Source organism: Rana temporaria, chromosome 1 (assembly GCF_905171775.1).
Source record: "Rana temporaria chromosome 1, aRanTem1.1, whole genome shotgun sequence".
In the NCBI taxonomy this organism is placed as follows: domain Eukaryota; kingdom Metazoa; phylum Chordata; class Amphibia; order Anura; family Ranidae; genus Rana; species Rana temporaria.
This window is the reverse complement of record NC_053489.1, coordinates 458993104-459012759: the sequence shown is the minus strand read 5'-3', so window position 1 is coordinate 459012759 and position 19656 is coordinate 458993104. Positions and strand designations below refer to the sequence as shown.

Below are 19656 nucleotides of genomic sequence, written 5' to 3'. Positions count from 1 at the left end.
TGTGCATTAAACTATAGCATCCAATCAGTGAGCACTAATAATGTGCAGTAACCTCTAGCAACCAATCGGCAAACACAAATGATGTGTTGTAACCTCTAGCAACCAGCCAGTGAGTAGTAAGGATAGGCTGTAACCTCTGGCAAACAATTGCAATCGCTACGTGATCTGCTGCAGAAAACTGATTTTGCATCTATTTGCGATTTTTTTGTATGTCTTGATGGAGGGGGGGCCCCAAGAAAATGTTTGCCATGGGCCCAATCAAAATTAAAGATGGCCCTGGGTGACATCACAATCTCCACCTCTTCCAATCAGAGAACATGAGCAACTGAATGAGCAAGCTCCTACATTCAACAGACAGTAGGACAGCTGCTCTGAACAGGACTGGCGATAATCACTGTAGTAGCTGTGCCTTCTTCAGTGATTTCCGGGTTCCAGGGGGATTGATGATACCTGGATACTTACATTTGTCCAAGCTGGACCAAAGTATGAAAAAATACGGATATCAAAACTTCATCTTTTAAAGCATTACAAAGCTACATACAATATTCACAAATGTGCATGTAAAGTTACCCAAATCTCAATAGAAATGTAGATATTTGACATTCTTTTAACACTGTTGTGCAACAGCGTGGTCAACGCTTGTGAAACACATAGAACACATGTGTCAAACAAAAGGTACCAGACACTGGGGGAAATGCCACTCTCTAATCCTCCGATTTTGGACCTAGAGAGACAGTGGGTCTATTAAGACTCCTACAGGGATCCAGGGTATTTTGGATTCGGATTTGGGCAGGACGGCCTGGTATTATTACACCGGAAGGCCCTGGGCTCATTTATTCCATATCCCTCTGGGCTTGAGGAATGCTGAGGCCCCGTACACACGACCGAGTTTCTCGGCAGAATTTAACCAGAAACTCGATCGGAGCTGGATTCTGCCGAGAAACTCGGTCGTGTGTACACTTTTCAGCGAGGAAGCCAACGAGGAACTCGTCGGGCCAAATAGAGAACATGTTCTCTATTTCCTCGTTGTTCAATGAGGAAAATCGGCCTGCCGAGATTAAAACAATTCTATTAAAACAATTTTATACTTCAAAACTTTGTTTGGCCTCTAAAGTCCCACCTAGGGGGAGATACTCTCTGTTTTGTCCATTGCTCCAGGGATGTGGCCAATATATTTGTTTGATATGAGTTAGTGAGTACCTCCTCTTTTTCCTGTGTCAAACAAAAGGCCCACGGGCTGAATATGGCCCACCAGGCCATTTCACGTGTTTTTTTTTTTTGCCAGATCATGGTGGAACTGTTCCGCCACCTCAAGCTCTCGCCTTCCACTCCCCAGTCACCATTGTCACTCATAAACACAGAGGCTTTCTGTTTTTACAAGGACCGCTTTCCTCTCTGTGGCTCTCATGGATTCCTGCCTGCCTTGCACTCACAGAGGGGACAGGGGAGACACAGATGCAGTATGAATTGGGGCATCATGTGGTAGGCTGCACTGTGATCCCCACCTGGGCCCAGGTGCACAGATGCTGACTAATGATCTCCCTGCAAGTTACTGTAGATATAGTGGTGGAGCCTCCTACAGGGCCGAGAAAAAAGAGGGTGATGGCTGTGGAGGGAGATGTGTGCAGAATTGGGGAATGGAAAGAGTGGTGCAGAGGTCAGAGGCAATGAGAGGTGATGTGAGATGTGGACAGACTGTGAAAGAGAGATGGACCCTCCACACACTGTGCACCCCTAAACACTGTACTTTGTATGTAGCACACTCCTTAACCCCGCACTCTGTTCGTAGGGCACCCCTGAACTCTTCACTCTCTGCCTAGGGCACCCCTTAACACTGCCCGCTGTGCATAGGGCACCCCTGAACTTTGCACTCTGTGCTTAGCGCACTCCTGAACTCTGCAAGGAATGCGCTCCTTGTATTTATTGCCCAATTAAGATCCTCCCATTGTCTCAATTTGGCCACACCCACCATTCAGTGCAGTTCAGTGTGTGTGTGGGGGGGGCATGGTTGAGGTTCTGTGCCTCTCTGAGAAAAAAAAGCCCTTGGTGAAAGTATATATTCATAGAACAGGCCCTTTGAGGGCAGCCATAATGCTGAAACGGCCTGCAATGAAATTTAACTTGACACCCCTTACATAGAACATTATTGAATCCACTGTTAAATGCAATTTATAAATGTATATTTATTTTTGTTCAGTTTTTGGGTGGATAAGAATAGGGTTATAACTTCTGTCAGAGAAGGTATCCAACAGCAGCAAAGACAAAAAATACTAGTAGACAAAAACTAAAGGCTCAACCAGTTTTGTATTGTTGTACTTGAGGGTGAATCTCCCTAGTCAGCAGTAGAAACCCAACAAGTGTTCTATCTACTTCTTCACTCTATCCAAAGCTCAATGAAATGTCTGTACTAGACATATAGGGCCAGATTCATGTAGATTTGCGGTGGCGTATCATATCCCGTTCACGCTACGCCGCCGCAAGTTTGCAGCGTAAGTGCTTGATTCACAAAGCACTTGCGTGTAAACTTTCGGCGGCGTAGCGCAAAGCCGTCCGGCGTAGGCCCGTCTAATTCAAATGGGGCGTGTACCATTTAAATTAGGCGTGTTCCCGCGCCGAACGTTCTGCGCATGCTCCGTTTGGAAATTTCACGCCGTGCTTTGCGCGAAATTACGGCGCCCGACATGTTTTTTGAACGGTGCTGTGCGTAATGTACTTTCGCATTCCCGGACGTCTTATGCAAAAAAAAATTAAAAATTATTTGACGTGGGAACGACAGCCATACTTTAACATGGATGGTGTCATTTTACACCATCTAAATAGCACACTTAACTTTACGACGGGAAAAACCGATGTAAGAGAATGAGACGAACGCGCGTACCTTCGTGGATTGCCGTAAACAGCTAATTTGCATACCCGACGCTGGAAAACGACGCAAACTCCACCCAGCGGCCGCCGGAGAATTACACCTACGATCCGAAGGCGTACGAAGCCGTACGCCTGTCGGATCTATGCCAAAAGCCGTCGTATCTTGGTTTGAGGATTCCAAATCAAGATACGACGTGGCAAATTTGAAAATACGCCGGCGTATCAGTAGATACGCCGGCGTATTTCTGCTGTGAATCTGGCCCATAGTTCAAAGGGCCTAGGATCTGTGAATTTGCATAATTTGGTGTGAATTTTAGTTCAGATCAAACAATTAGTAAGTAACTAATGAAAAACTATTCTTTAAAAAAAATGGTAACTTTGTGTTACATTTCTTCTTCATATTTTTTTTTTTGTGAAATTGAAATTGGGAACTATGATACTTTAGCCATCTAGGATCTGCATTTGAGGTTGCTAATTTGTAGCAGGGTAATTGCAATGATTTACTACTTCTGTAGGTTTAGCCAATACATATCGTTTAATAATTTGGCTGAACTGCTTATGTCTCATCCTTTTTTTAATAGCACGGCTTTAAAAACGTAGTCTACATTACAGGAATAATTATTTATTTTTAACTGAATTACATTGAATAATGCATGTACAGTATATATTATTGAATATCCTTTTTGAACTTTACTACGAAATTAGGAAGAAATAAACCAACTTTACATTTATCTGTGCAATAACAGTTGCAAGACTATAACATCAACCTTAGGGCATGATTAATATAGATCCAATAATCTTGGTTTAGGCAGTGCTGAATGTTTTCTGACACATGTGAAATTGTGTTCCATTACCCAGCTCCATGCTGCTGTTTTGCCTACCATATATTAGACCTTGCAATTGCTCCCCCCCTCTTTGCTCTCGGCACTGTGAGCTGCACATGCATTATCCTTCCTTCACAAACTTTATCTACTTCATTTCTTGCCTTAAAGCCAATAATCCTTCATGCCTTCATTATATTGCCTGGTGCTTCCCAACGCTTTATTACTATTGCATTATAGCGCTGCCAAGAACATAGACATGTGACTTTAATCAAACTGTAAGCTAAACTGAACACCTTTCCAAAGCATTAAAATCTTTGGCTGATGTTTTTAAAATCATGCAGTATCTAATTAACATAACATAAATGCTATTTAAAAGCAACAGAATGTGAAATTCTAAGACAGTGTGCTGTAATGATATTATTTATAAATGTTTTAAACAAAAGCAATGGAAACTAAAGAAATATTAAAGCAAGCTTGTTCTTTGCCAGGTCAGGTGCCGAGGGAAATATCCAATACTTTCAGGCTTGAAGGTGCATGAGACAGGACTTGAGCAATCAATGCTGTCTCATGGAGTGTCTATAGCCCTGTGTAAGCTATGATATTGGCAAACTGTAGCTTATTTAGGTTTTTCCCATCGGTCTTGATGGCTGATTTTCTAATTACGCATATTTCTTATGTACGTCTGCAATATACCTATAGGCATCCACAGTCAAGAGATGCACATAATCTGATCTGGCTGATTAGGGTCAGATTTGGGAAACAGTCATACGTCTAATGCCCCGTACACACGATCGGAATTTCCGATGGAAAAAGTCAGATGGACTTTTCCGATCGTGTGTAGCACCATCTGAGTTTTTTCATCGGAAATTCCGATGAATTCCATCGGACTTTAGCTATAGAACATGTTCTATTTTTTTTTTTCCGATGGAATTCCGTCGGAATTCTGATGTGATTTGGCCGGGCAAAAGCCTGATTGTGTGTACACGGCATTATAGAACTTTATGCCCTTTGAAGGTAGACCAGGAAAATAAGATTTAAATGGAAGAATATCTCAATCAAACTGACAGTTGCTAATGCCCTCTAAGGCCGCGTACACAAGGTCGGACAAAACCAATGAGAATGGACCGAGGTTCAGTTTCATCGGTCCAAACCGACCGTGTGTATAGCCCATCGGTCTGTTTTCCTTTGGTCCAAAATTTTAAAACATGCTTTAAAATCGAACCGATGGACCACTGCCCGATCGGTGCAAACCGATGGTTAGTACAGAAAGCATTGGTTCAAAACCCGCGCATGCTCAGAATCAAGTCGACGCATGCTTGGAAGCATTGAACTTCGTTTTATTCAGCACGTCATGTGTTTGACGTCACCGCGTTCTGACCCGATTGGTTTTTGGAACGATGGTGTGTACGCACATCAGACCATCAGGCCACTTCAGCGGTGAACCGATGGAAATGGCCCGTCGGACCAATCTAATCGGTTTGGAACGACCGTGTGTAAGAAGTAAATGACCATGAAAGCAAGTCCTCACTGCTCTCTGGAGTGTGTTTAAAGCGGAGGTTCACCCAAATAACATCTATATCAGACTAAATTCTTTATACTTCTAACATGTACTATTGGCATTTTTTTTTTTAGGCTGCACATACCTTATAATCTATATTTGCAATCCGGCTTCCGGGTACTTCTCTTGCGGGAGTAGGCATTTCCAAGCTGAGCCGCAATGTAATCTGGGAGTTCGGAGTTTCCGAAAAGAACCTGAACATGCAGAGCCGTGTAGAGCTGACTGCGCAGGCGCCGTATAGAGCTGACGCGCAGCTCTGCATGTTCGGGTTCGGAAACTCTCCGTGACACTCGTGACGCAACTACGCAATACGAGGGGGGGGGGGGGCGGGGACATTTTCTGATAGACATCAATCATCTGGGCGAACTCCCAGATTACATTGCGGATAAGCTTGGAAACGCCTACTCCCGCGGAAGAAGTACCCGGAAGCCGGATTGCAAATATAGATTATAAAGTATGTGCATCCTAAAAAAAAATGCCAATTGTACATGTTAGAAGTATAAAGAATTTAGTCTGATATAGATGTTATTTGGGTGAACCTCCGCTTTAAGTTTGTTCAGCTAGTGCTGTGCTCTCAGGTGGAAGTGATTTTATAGTTTCCTGATCACTTTCACAGACTGCTGCGGTTAAATCCTCATGTACTTCCAGGTGTTTTGGATGTGGTTCTTCCCACTGATCCTAAGCCATTGCATGACATGATAGTGACATAAAGGTCTGCAGGAGAAACTGCCAAAGAATGAGAGGCAACTTACAAGCTAGATGCAAAGGAAAAAGGAGCAAACATTCAGTAGATGTGAGATAGCTAGAAATCAGGAACATCTGAGGTCAGCATAATGATCATGAACATCTGAGGTCAGCATATTGACTAGCTAGTTGATGGGTGCGTTATAAGCATTTGATGTCAGGACAGGGGACAAAATAGACGGATGGCACTCCAAGTAAGTGAGTGCAAAATGATGGTATTGTGTTCGATTTATAGATCACGCAAGGCTTTTCCTTTTTTAATGAGAGACTCTGCTTGTTATTTTGTCTAAAGCATCAACTTTTTTTCCACGTTTTCTATTTTATCTCTTATCAGGCTTGTGACTAGCTGTATCTAAAGGACATATTTAGACACTAGCCACATTAAAAATGGGTGTTCAATTATTATAACATTTCTTTGTAAATGGAATATGTTCACTTCATTGGTCATACTGTATTTTATGTAACACTGTTACAGCTTTTATAGGATGTATGTTTTTATATCTATGCTAATCTGCTAGCCATATAAACTTTTTAACTTTGTTAAAATCATCAGAATAATAGCCATATTTGATTGTTCTCAGACAACTGTTAATATAAAGTTTTGACTGCATATAATAAGGTGTCCATTGTTTCTGAAGAACATTACCAGGACAGTATCCCCTTTCCAAGGTTTTTAATTGGTGTATTTTTGATGTCTTAAATATTGTCACCTTCACCTTTAGAAAAAGTGGTACTGCTGGAAATTTTATTTTTGCTGTTAGTATAGTCAGAGAGCCATACGCAATAATAAATACATATATTTTGCAGTAATTATATTTTTTAACTGATTAGGATGGCCTGTTATGCATACTATCTATGTATCAATTATATTCTCCTGTATTACATCTCATAAGTGTTTTTTTATCTCACCATATTGGTTGCTGGGGAAATACTGTTTGTAGTTCAATTTCTAATCTGCATTGACATGCTTTTCAGAATTTTTTTTTTTTTAATATTGCATTTTCATGGAAAGTCTGCTTTAAGATCAGTTTACAATAATTACTGTATATTCAAATTACAGCTCAAAATGTTCATTTTCTATTATGTAGGCTGTGGAAAAAATCGAATTAATGAGAAAAAACATTAATGTAAATGTATTTCTCTGGTTTTGTATTAATATATATATTTCTTTATCATAATTGCTTTGAAAAGTAAATGATGTAACAAGAGAACATGTAGATTCTGTAGGTTAATGGGTGGTTTGAGAGATCATGTAATAAAACAATGAATGGATGAATACAGGATTATGTTGGAAAAAAGCATCCTTCTTTGCAGTAAATTCAAAATGCATTAGCATATTCTTTTCAAAGCTACACATACATTTTTAGTGCCCATATCCCCTACACAGAAGCACATATTACATTGAAATCTCCATGTCCCACGTAACTTAACATTGCCTCTATAAAGACCACTCTTCCCTAGCTAAGCGCCACATAGCTTCTATCTCTAACCTGGTAATACCTCATTCCCTATCTCATTACAGTAGTGTACTGTCACTAGAATTGTCACTACATCTCATCCTTGATTTAGCAGTGCCACTGCTAAATTGTGGGAACAGGATCCAAAGCTTGCTTCACCCAAAAAAATCCCCATAAATTAATAGATCTGCAAAATTTGGTTTTATGGCGTATTAAGTTTCTTTTTTTTTGTATGGGCAGGACTTGCTAAGACTGGAGAGTCAACAGTCTAAAGTTATAATAATTCATTGTGAGTGGGTTTTGTGTGATGCAGTTGAAATATGCCAAGGCTATCCTGAACATATACTACTACAAAAGAACTGACAACTTTTCAAGAATTTAAAAAAATTATCCACAGTAAGGCAGGGAGGAAAGTCAATTCAGACCTCAACATTACAATGAAATTGAGGGACACCTTTCCAGCAAGGATCACAAAGTTAGCCAAATCAACCAACACAGAAATGAAAGTCACAGCCAAAGGTGGGTTGACTTAAAAAAAAAAAAAAAAACACCTGCATTTGCTGAGCAGTGCGAATGTACATACAGTATCTGATCATAGTACCTTTAATTACATTGGTGGTGAAAGATCTCCTAGAAATAAAGCTTGGTGTGTACATTTTAATTACCAACACCATTTATGACTTTCATGTACACATTGAAAGTATGGTCTAGAGCACAGGTGTCAACCACAAGGCCCATGGGCCGAATCCGGCCCTCCACTCCATTTTATGTGGCCATCGCACCTCTCCTGTAGCTGCAGTAGAGCTCCAGCCCTCCTCTGGTCCTCCTCCAGACCCCTACTTTCTGCTTTCAAGCAATGCATCCAGCTTATGCCCCAAGAGAGTGGGAGACTCAACTTCTGACGGTGGGGTGGCTCTTGACATCTAATATAAGGGGAGGGGATGCACTGGACATCTATTCTTACAGATACAACTGGCCCTTTTGAGGGCAATCATAATGCTGATGTGGCCCACAATGAAACTGAGTTTGACACCCCTGGTCTAGAGCAAGACAATTCTGGAACCTAAAACAGATCCAAAGATGCTGTAGTGGTTTTCCCTGGAGATAATCAGGAATAAAGATGAAATATTCCAATAGGAGTACTAGTTCTGGTGACCTTGGATATCAGGGGATCCAGGAATTTCACTTTGAAGGGATTTTTTCTCACTTCCTGTTGTGGCTTTGGGACAGGAAGTGAAAGGAAATCTCAATGGGAAACACATGGAAAAAAGAAAACAGAAGTTATAACTCTCCCTTATCAAAATAGAATAAAACAATTCCCTTCACGTCTATATAAGGGTATACAGTATCTAAATATCAATCTTGAATGACCCTGACCTTTAAAGGGAAACATATTTTCTTTCTAATACATGGAACACATGGAATTGTTTTTTTGGGACCAGGACACAGGTGTGTAAAGTATTGAATATATGTTTTATGCTCAACAGTTCACTTGTTAGTAGACAAGCTCTTTTGTGTAAAACACACTTTAAAAACAAATAAAAAAATATGGTCAGTAACATGGCTTGACTTGGAACTGTAAATCTCAGACAGTACCTTATTGTTTATGCATAAAATATATGCAGCACTTTATATGTGAAAAAAATAAATAGTGCACAGATAAACATATAAACAGTCCTTCTGTGTCCTGTGTTAAACAGAAAATATCCCCCTGTGGTTCCAATTGACACACGTAAAGAGTAAGACTATTCTTCTAGTGATTATGATCAGAGGCTTACCAGAAGTATTGGCTGCTCAATAAAGTGCTGCAAACACGCATAAACAGCAGCCCCCTCCGGGACAGATGTTTCTTCTTAGTAATTGTCGATATTTAGGACTCCAAACATAAATCCAAAAAATAAACTACATAGTGTAAAACTGCTTAATATAAGTGATTAATGCACCAAGGTGAGTATAGTGACAATACGTGCAGATGAGTGTGCAGTCACCGGTCACCAGCCTTCACCCACATACAATGTGCATTCACCACCAACTGGACTTTTTAAACTTTTTACTGGACTGGGTAAAGGGATTACTGGTAGCAATCAACAAACTGCAAACTCCTGTCAAGGCTCTCTTCTTTCTTTGAATAGTGCATAAATAAGTGCAGCAAACACACATCAACAGCATCACCATCAAGGGACAGATGTTTCTACTTAGTAATTCTCGATAATGGGACTCCAAATATAAATCCAAAAAATAAACTAATATAGTGTAATACTGCTTATTATAAGCCATAATCTCACCCAGGTGAGTATAGTGACAATAAGTGTGCGATCACTGATCATCAGCCTTCAGCCTTCACCCCCCCATGCAATGCGCTTTCACCACCAGCTGGATTTTAAACAGCGTAATGAGTGAAGTGGACACTGATAGCAGGCATCAAACTAAAAACTCCTTCCCAGACTCTCTCTTTTCTAGTAGTGCTCCATATGACCCAAGGTACCATGAGCAATAAACAAAAGGGTACTTAATAGTGTAATATTTATTGCAGTACTTGGACATACAGATTAAAACATCAGGATAAAATCCAAATACATAAAAAAGTCCAAATGCATAAAAACCACCAAAACAAAGAATATGGATGACTCACATCATATGTTGCCACCTGGTACAATGTTGTGGTGGCCTGACATTCATGCTATAGGTTTCTACCCTTTGCAATTCACACTTATGTGCATCTTCAGGGGTCAGTGTCCAAGTACTGCAATAAATATTACACTATGAAGTACTTTTTTGTTTATTGCTCACAGTACTTTGAGTCATATGAATGGAGCACTACTCAGAAAAAGGAGAGAGCCTGGGCACACGTTTTCAGTTTAAAGGGGTGTTCCAGTCATTTTTTATGTTTATTAAAAGTCAGCAGCTACAAAAAGTGTAGCTACTGGCTTTTAATAAACATACACTCACCTTCTCCACGTTCCAGCGACGGGCCGGCCGGGGCTCCGCTCCTCTCCCCCCCTCTCCGGCCAGCATCTTCATTCCAAGTGTGGGCACCTGGCCGTGACAGCTTTCGGCTTTACGGCCGGGCACCCACTGCACATGCGCGAGCGGCGCTGCGCCATCCGATTGGACAGGCGATTGCCTGGGACCTGTCACGTGTCCCAGGCGATCGCCTACAGGGAGGGGCTGCAGAAAGGCGATTAGGCTATTCGCCTTAGAAGCCCCTCGGCGGAAGGAGGAAGTGGGACAGGAAGTCCCACTCCTCTTGAAGACCCCACTCCCCCCCAAAAAAATTACATGCCAAATGTGGCATGTAAGGGGTGAGGAGTGGATTAAGCGGAAGTTCCACTTTTGGGTGGAACTCCGCTTTAATGCCTGCTATTAGTGTCCACTTCACTCATAGGGGGTAATTTAAGAGCTTCCCATCAGATCTACAGCGATCTACAGCGACTGCACTTTTTAAGTGCACTTGTAGTGCAAAGTGGATTTGCCTTTAGTAAATCAACCCCATAGTGTTGTTTAAAATCCAGTTGGCAGTGAGTGTGCATTGCATGGGGGGTAAAGGCTAATGATCGGTGATTGTACACTTATCTGCACGCATTGCCACTATACTCACCTGGGTGCGATTATGGCTTATATTAAGCAGTATTACACTATATTAGTTTATTTTTGGATCTATGTTTGGAGCCCTATTATCGAGGATTACTAAGAAGAAACAACTGTGCCCCGAGGGTGATGCTGTTTATGTGTGTTTGCTGCACTTATTTCTGCACTATTCAGAAAAAGTAGAGAGCCTGGGAAGGAGTTTGAAAGTTTGATGCCTGCTACCAGTGATCCCTTCACCCATCAAGCTGTTTAAAAATCGAGTTTGGTGGTGAGTTCGCATTGCATGGGGATGAAGGCTGGTGACAGGTGACTGCGCACTCATCTGCACGTATAGTCACTTTACTTACCTGGGTGTGATTATCACTTATATTAAGCAGTATTACACTATATTAGTTATTTTATCTGTCCTCTGGGGGTGATGTTGTTTATGGGTGTTTGCTGCACTTGTTTGAGCAGCCAATATTTCTGGTGAGCCTCTGATCATAATCACTGGAAGAATATACCGTGATAGACGAGAGGACGAGAGGGTGTCCGTGATAGGCGGAACACTGAACACAGTGTTTGCTGGGAAACCAAGTGTTCCGCCTATCATGGAACAGCACAAGAAGGAGCGCAAGTTTTTAACACTGCACGGACTCAGGTACACAGATCGGATTCTGCAATGGGCACAGTGAGGTCAGGCTGCAAATTACCATGGGTGCTATGGTAATGGGACCTGCCGGGGGAACCAACTAGATCCTGCCATACTACGAGTACACCCAGGGAGACTCACATCCCCACAGTGATGGCACATTCCTTAATGTTACAAACAGTAGAGAGAATGTAGGTGAGAGGATGGTCAAGTTGAAGAGCTGCAATGGGCACAGTGAGGTCAGGCTGCAAATGGACACAGTGAGGTCAGGCTGCAAATGGGTACAGTGAGGCTGCAAATGGGCATTGTTTACCCTCTTTTCTGCTTACAGTAGCTGCTGCATTCTCACCCTAGGCTTATACTTGAGTCAATACGTTTTCCCATTTTTTTGTGGTAAAATTAGGTGCCTCAAGTTTTTACTCGGGTCGGCTTATACTCGAGTATATATGGTATATCTTATTTTTGAGTATTTTATTGTTAAATTTATATTTTAAAGTGTTCACCAGTGTCAGCTTTGTTATTAAAGGGAAAACAGGTCATTACTGTATTATTACAGTATCAGAAACTATTATACATTTTTTTTACAGATTTTAAGCCCAGGTTCACACTGGGCTTCGGGAATTCCAACTGAACTTGCACAATTTCACTCTCGCTTGTCAGTCCCGATTTCAGAGACATCTGTTTCTGCACAGATGTCAATGTAAATTGCGGCCCAAAATCCCAAAAAGTAGTACAGAAACGACTTTTTGAAATTGGTGCAGCACCTCAGATGTGGCGTTGCACCAATTCGGAAGGTGCCATTGCCGGCAAATGCCGCCGATTTGACATGCGAATGTCAAATTGCATGTCAAAACGCACCAGTGTGAACTAGGGCTCAGCTGTGCTGTCAAATAATAAAACCACAATGATACAGCCTACATCAGTGCTCTGAGTTTCAGACACTCACAATTGTTTTCAACTTTAAAGTTAAGTGTGCCAGTTGCCAAATTAAAAATACAAATATGGCAAATCCAAAGATATTTTGGTTAACAATGTAATCAGCATGCTTAAGCAGATTTCAGAATGCCATTTACACTTTTGAAAACTAAATGACACTAAGAGCACTTAGAGCTGTCCTCATTCAGCTTTCCCACACCGCAATTAATGCCTAAACCTCAGTCTGAAGCCCTGTACACACCACCGGGAATCCAGTCGGGAAAAAAAATGGTTTCCCCAACGGGATTCCTGGCAGGCTTGCCCTGAAAAGCCGTGTATACAGACCGCCACACAAAAACCCACCGTACTTTTGAATGGCAAGAACGCAGTGACGTCATTGACTACAACGAGCCGGTGTCTCATCACAATCGATTCCATCACCGCCATCTTGCTACACCCCAGACTACCGGTTTTCTTAGCAGGAAACACTCTGCCGGGAATCCTGATGGGAAAATAGAGAGCAGGTTCTCTATTATCCCGTCGGAATTCCCGGCTGTTTTTCTGCTGGGAAAACTGCTAGGGAGTAGAGTTGAGCGAACCCGAACTGTAAAGTTCGGGTTCGGTACGGACTTTGGGTTTTCCCGAACCCGGACCCGAACCCGAATAATTGGAAAAAGTTTGGGTCCGGGTTCGGAGTTCGGGGAAAAAAAATGCGCGGAGGTCCCCGCAAATTCAATAACCAGACCCTTTAGGTCTGGTATGGATATTAAGGGGAACCCCGCCGTCAATTTAAAAAAAATTACGTGCGGTTCCCCCGAAATATCCATAACCAGACCCTTCAGGTCTGGTAAGGATATTATGGGGAACCCCGCCGTCAATTTAAAAAAAAAATGATGTGCGGTTCCCCCTAAATATCCATAACCAGACCCGTTATCCGAGCACGTTGACCTGGCCGCCCGCAGAAAAGAGGGGGGGACAGAGTGCGGCCCCCCCCTCTCCTGAACCGCACCAGGCCACATGGCCTCAACATTGTGACGGTGCTTTGGGGTGCCCCACCCGTCACGTGACCCCGCACCCTCTGACACACCCTCTGCTACCTCACTGGGGAAGCCCAGGAAGAGGGAAGACTGGGCTTACCCAGTGACGTAGCAGAGGGTGCGTCAGAGGGGGCAGGGTCACGTGACGGGTGGCCCTGCCTCCCCTATATAAGTAATGTCACAGCTTCAGCGCGTCATTCGCTGGGCTGTGTCCAGCGGTGAGAGGAGGTCGGCGATGCTGCGCTCTTGATGGATGGATCTTCTCATCGCTGGCGATCACCCGCACCCGTCGCTGGATCAGGACAACGTTGGAGCAGGAAGCCGGGAACGAGTGGATTATCACCGCTGGAGTTTTTTTCTTTTTTTTATTAATAAAGGACTTTATTCTACGGTGTGTGTGTTTTTTTTACAATAATTTACACTTCCTTTGTGAAATGGTAGGGGTACAGTGTACCCCATTACCATTTCACACAGGGGGGGTCAGGATCTGGGGGTCCCCTTTGTTAAAGGGGTCTTCCAGATTCTGATAAGCCTCCCGCCCGCATACCCCCACAACCACCGGGCAAGGGTTGTGGGGATGAGACCCTTGTCCCCATCAACATGGGGACAAGGTGCTTTGGGGGGCACCCCAAAGCATCCTCCCAATGTTGAGGGCATGTGGCCTGGTGCGGTTCAGGAGAGGGGGGGCCGCACTCTGTCCCCCCTCTTTTCTGCGGCCGGCCAGGTCAACATGCTCGGATAACGTGTCTGGTTATGGATATTTAGGGGGAACCGCACGTCATTTTTTTTTTAAATTGACGACGGGGTTCCCCTTAATATCCATACCAGACCTGAAGGGTCTGGTTATGGATATTTAGGGGGAACTGCACGTCATTTTTTTTTAATTGACGGCGGGGTTCCCCTTAATATCCATACCAGACCTAAAGGGTCTGGTTATTGAATTTGCGGGGACCTCCACGCATTTTTTTCTAAAAGTCTGTGTCCCATTGACTACAATGGGGTTCGGAGTTCGAACCCGAACTTTTTTTTTAAAGTTCGGGTTCGGACCCGAACTCGAACATCCAGGTGTCCGCTCAACTCTACTAGGGAGCATACACACGCTCTCCTGGCAGTTTTCCTGCTGGGAAAACCGGCCGTGTGTATGAGGCTTCAGTCAGAACCGCTGATGCAAATTTTTAAATGCCATTTGTTTAAAGTAGTAAAGCAGCAGTCCTTTTTCAAGCATTCTACACGATAACTGCAAAATTGAATATCATTTATTCCAGCAACCACTACCCTCGCTAACTTTTCATTCTAGTCCTCAACAAATGAAATGGTAACCTACACCTGTGTTCTGAGTTTTTTTTTATAGAGTGCCCATGCACTTCAAAACTGCTAATTGGTTGATGCTGACAGCAGGAAAGCCTTTTTTTCTAATGAAGAGTAATCGCTCAAGATAATAAGAAGGTCTTCCAATGCCACAACAAATGAACACATGGCAGCAAAATGGTAGCAGTACCGCATATCACTCACTATCTTTGAACATTCACCTAGAGTAAAATGTCCCACTGTGAATGCTTTCATCATCATTTCATAATAACAGTGCCTCCCATCCACAGCTCAGCATCTTTAGATTACTGAGACCAACACTTTTGCTTTATATAAAGTAAAAGGATGGCCAAAAAATTAGAAAATGTTTGTAGTTTTATTAATAAGCCCATCAATGGGAAAATGCTTAGTCGATGAAATATTCTTGTTTAAACAAATCATCTCAATAACATAAAAGTTAAGTATTTAGATAATAGAAAATTTATATTTCACCTTTTGTATGCCATCCTGAGATTCCTGAACATTGTTCTCTGTCCCATTACTCCTGTTAATCATACGCCACATTTGGGAATACATGCTGTCTCTCTCAAATGGATTCATCCCTTTCACCCGCACATGATCGTAAACCGCAGAGTCTAATACTGTTCCGTAAGGAATTTCTGTCTGCCTTGACAGGTCCTGTAGAGACCTAGGTTGATGAAAAAGGACACGCAATAAATATTTACATCTAGGAGTTGTCATTTATGCATGAACTCACAGTCAATACATCAAAAAGTCATGCAGGCTTATTGCAATACGTGAAGCTCATTGCTCATTGCTTTGTTCAGATTACTTAAGTAAATCTTCAATTTTCAGGTTAACATTTTATAGACCGTAAAGCTGTAGTTCTGTAATGTGTCTCTGGCCTCTCTAAGGAAGGGATGACATTTATCTAATGATAACATGTAATGAAGACCTCAGGGTTTCAAAACAAAGTACAGTTTAAACAGCAAAGGCATGACATTTGTCAGGATTTTTGAATAATAAGCCACATGCATGGAACCAAATGCCACTGGTAAGCATAACAGAATTGCCTGTACTTGTTAGAATTTAAAAAAAAACAATTAAAATTACAAATAAGTCTAGCACATACATTATTTTTTCTGAGTATTGCCAGTGGGTCTTTTTATTAATATATCTGAAATACGTGCTTTTTTTTTACTATAGCAACCAATCAAAATTACCCTTTCTTCTCTGTGTACACTCTAACCAAGTTAAAATAATGATCTAAATAGTTTCTATGGGCAGCACAAACTAAGGCTGGCCACACACAGAGCAAATTTATTGCCTGCAACCACGGGTTGCAGGAAAGAAACTTGTTTGATTGCCCCATCAACACAGAGGGGGTTAGTTACAATAGGCAAATCCATGTTGCACTGCAAGTGCAAACTTTAAGTGCAAAGTGCGCTTGAAATTTCACTTAATGTGCAGAATTGAACTAGAGACTTGTGGGTTGGGCTTTAAAGGCACACGATACAAATAATGTAGAAAACTAGAAAAAAATTATTATGGATACAGAAATATCATAAAAACAGTTATAAATAAAAAATCACAAAGTGAAATTAAATAAACAACTGGTTTCACACACACAGTTCACATTCATTGTATGATTCTAACATAGAAAGCTTAAAATAAAAAGCATAATTATAAAAATGTTATATCACAAGTGACCAGATGGTTATCCAGAGGAACAGGAGGGTTTGCTCAACATGTTGCGCGCTTTTAGGATTCGAGCTTTCTCTGGAGCATAGATATCTCATTAAGGGGTACCCCGCGTTGGTGATAATCAACGAACGGTCTCTTGTTAGCCTATCGTTGGTTGTAATTCACAGAGAAATTGTACTTCAACCAGTTAGGGGAGTATTATCATAAAGATGCAAAACAAAGTTGCATGCGGTGGTATGGCAGTCAATTGCTGGTAAGCAATGAACAATGAACCTAGTCCGGGGATATATTCACACACTCAGCTAGTACATACAGTGCAGTAGACCGGACATAAATGAGCAGTACTGGCGTCACCTCAATACCAGGGATACACTCAGCGTTACACTCTTTTGGAACACTAAGTACTCTATTGCCATTACCTATTATCCTTCCCATGTATATGGATTAAGGCCATTTAGGTTGGCGATCGTTTAGGCAGATTTACCCATCTGCTCATTTATGTCCGGTCTACTGCACTGTATGTACTAGCTGAGTGTGTGAAAATATCCCTGGACACATACATTTACAGAATATATTCCTTAGTTAATGTAGGATTGCCTACACTTGAACACCACTGTTGTTTTTAATACACATGATTTGCATAAACTGTAATGCCTCTTGTCCTCATTCTTAAAAGTAAATATGTATATATTACATTTGAAAACTAATATTTGAACGAAATAATCACACCTAAATGTTGAGATTAAGGCTCGGTTCACACCTCTGCGAAATGAATGCACGTTTCCCCGCACCTAATTTTCATAGCAGGAGAATGTGACTGGCTCTCTATGGAGCTGTTTCACATACCTCCGCAGCGGGTCCGGTGCGGTGTCCAGAAAAGGAAAACGTGTGCTTTTTTGGTGCATTTCAGGTTCGATTTCAGACCAAAATTCGGGCTGAAATCGGACGTGAAACGGTGAACCAGCACGTACCGGACCCCTGCTGTGAGCCGCATGCGGCGTCGGTGTGAACCGCGCCTGAATGTTTGCCTAAGTTGTATTCATAATATTGGAAATAACCTCTGCTCTTTTATAGAGAAAGTTGTTACTAAGATATGCACCCAGAGAAATCAAGAAAGCCTGACAGGCTTTAGGACGAAACAGACAGTTGTGTTCTGCATGGTGTATAACTCTTTGTATGACACATTGGCCCCACCATTCTCAACCTTTCCAGCTATACCGTTTTTTTTTTCCTATTGCCTAACATAATTCAGTTCCTTCGTTTCTTGTTTGTTATTTCCCAATTAGGTACATATTTTTAGATATAATTCCACTAATGACAGATAATTATATACTTTTGGACACCGGTTAGTCCATCTTTTTAGTTTTAATTTTTGTTATGGAAATCAGGACCCAGCTTGATTACTGGAGTGCCATATGGCATTTTTTTTTTTTGCTGCTGTCAAAAAACCCAGGTGTTCTTCTAGTCATGGTGAAATCAGTTTGTAAATAAAACTAATAGTTATTTCTGTTGTGATTAGGAAAAATTATGGGTGTCTATTGGTAGCCTTTATTGTCCAGGGAACATGTTTGTGTAGTGTTATGCCGCGTATACATGACCGTTTTTCATGACGAAAAAACTGCCATGCTCCATAGCAGTTTTCTCGATGAGAAAACTGCCCGCAAAAAAAATTAGAACCTGCTCTATTTTTTCTCGTCGTTTTTCCCATTGTTCTTTTTCTCGTTGTGAAAACCGCTTGTGTGTATGCTTTTCCGAGGGGAAAAAAACACGCATGCTCAGAATCAAGTATGAGACGGGAGCACTTGTTCTGGTAAAACTAGCGCTCGTAATGGAGATAGCCCATGCATTGAGCTGTAACGGACTGAAAAGCATGAGGCTGAAAGGTGCAAATCGTCTCTCACTAAAATTTTACTAACACGAAGATCAGCAAAAGCAGCCCAAAGGTGGCGCTATTTGAATGGAACGTCCCCTTTATAGTGCCGTTGTTTGTGTTGTCGTACGTGTTGTATGTCACTGCACTGTTGCTCGAGCATTTTTTTCATGAATGTGTTTATGCAAGGCAGGCTTGAGAGGAATCACAGAAAGAAAACAACAACAGGCGCCACTTAGAAAAGACTGTAAACTTTTAATCTATAAACAGCATCAAGTTACTCACATAGAAGTTACTGTATTTAGGTATAAAGATGGGGTCAGTCAGTCTCTCGGCCGTGTTGGTAAAGTCCCATTGTAGCAGCTGCTGTGTGTTGCAGAGATGAATGCAGGTGCTTGTTTTCCCAAACAGGAAGCTTCCAGGTAAACTGTGTGGCAGCTAGATAGAGGGCTGAAGCGCACGCTGGGACGGCGTGCAGAGGGGGGGATGACGTCACAGGACCCAGAATGCAACGCATTTCAGTGCTAGCACTGTGAGTTCTGGGGGATAACAGCGCGCACCTTTCTCATGCTCTGGAGCTTGAGAAAGGTGCGCGCTGTAATCCCCCAGAACTCACAGTGCTAGCACTGAAACGCATTGCATTCTGGGTCCTGTGACGTCATTCCCCCCCCCTTCTGCACGCCGTTGTGTCCCAGCGTGTGCTTCAGCCCTCTATCTAGCTGCCACACAGTTTACCTGGAAACTTCCTGTTTGGGAAAACAAGCACCTGCATTCATCTCTGCAACACACAGCAGATGCTACAAGTGGACTTTACCAACACAGCCAAGAGATTGACTGTCCTATGGACCCCATCTTTATGCCTAAATACAGTAACTTCTATGTGAGTAACTTGATGCTGTTTATACATTAAAAGTAGGGTTGTCCCGATACCACTTTTTTAGGACCGAGTACAAGTACCGATACTTTTTTTCAAGTAGTCGCCGATACCGAATACCGATACTTTTTTTAAATGTGTCCCCAAATGTCCCCCCCATATGCAGCCATGTCCCCCACATATGCAGCCATGTCCCTCTAGCCATGTCCCTCACATATGCAGCCATGTCCCTCACATATGCAGCCATGTCCCTCTAGCCATGTCCCTCACATATGCAGCCA

General features: G+C 42.2%; 1 protein-coding gene across 1 annotated transcript in view; it reads right to left on the bottom strand.

Annotated features, from left to right (window-relative positions):
• Positions 1–19656, bottom strand: part of GRID2 (glutamate ionotropic receptor delta type subunit 2) — a 740228-nt gene that overhangs the window by 177585 nt on the left and 542987 nt on the right. Inside the window, exon 12 of the mRNA XM_040344854.1 lies at positions 15420–15615. Within this exon, the coding sequence (XP_040200788.1) occupies positions 15420–15615 (196 nt within the window). The remainder of the gene's footprint in view (positions 1–15419; positions 15616–19656) is intronic.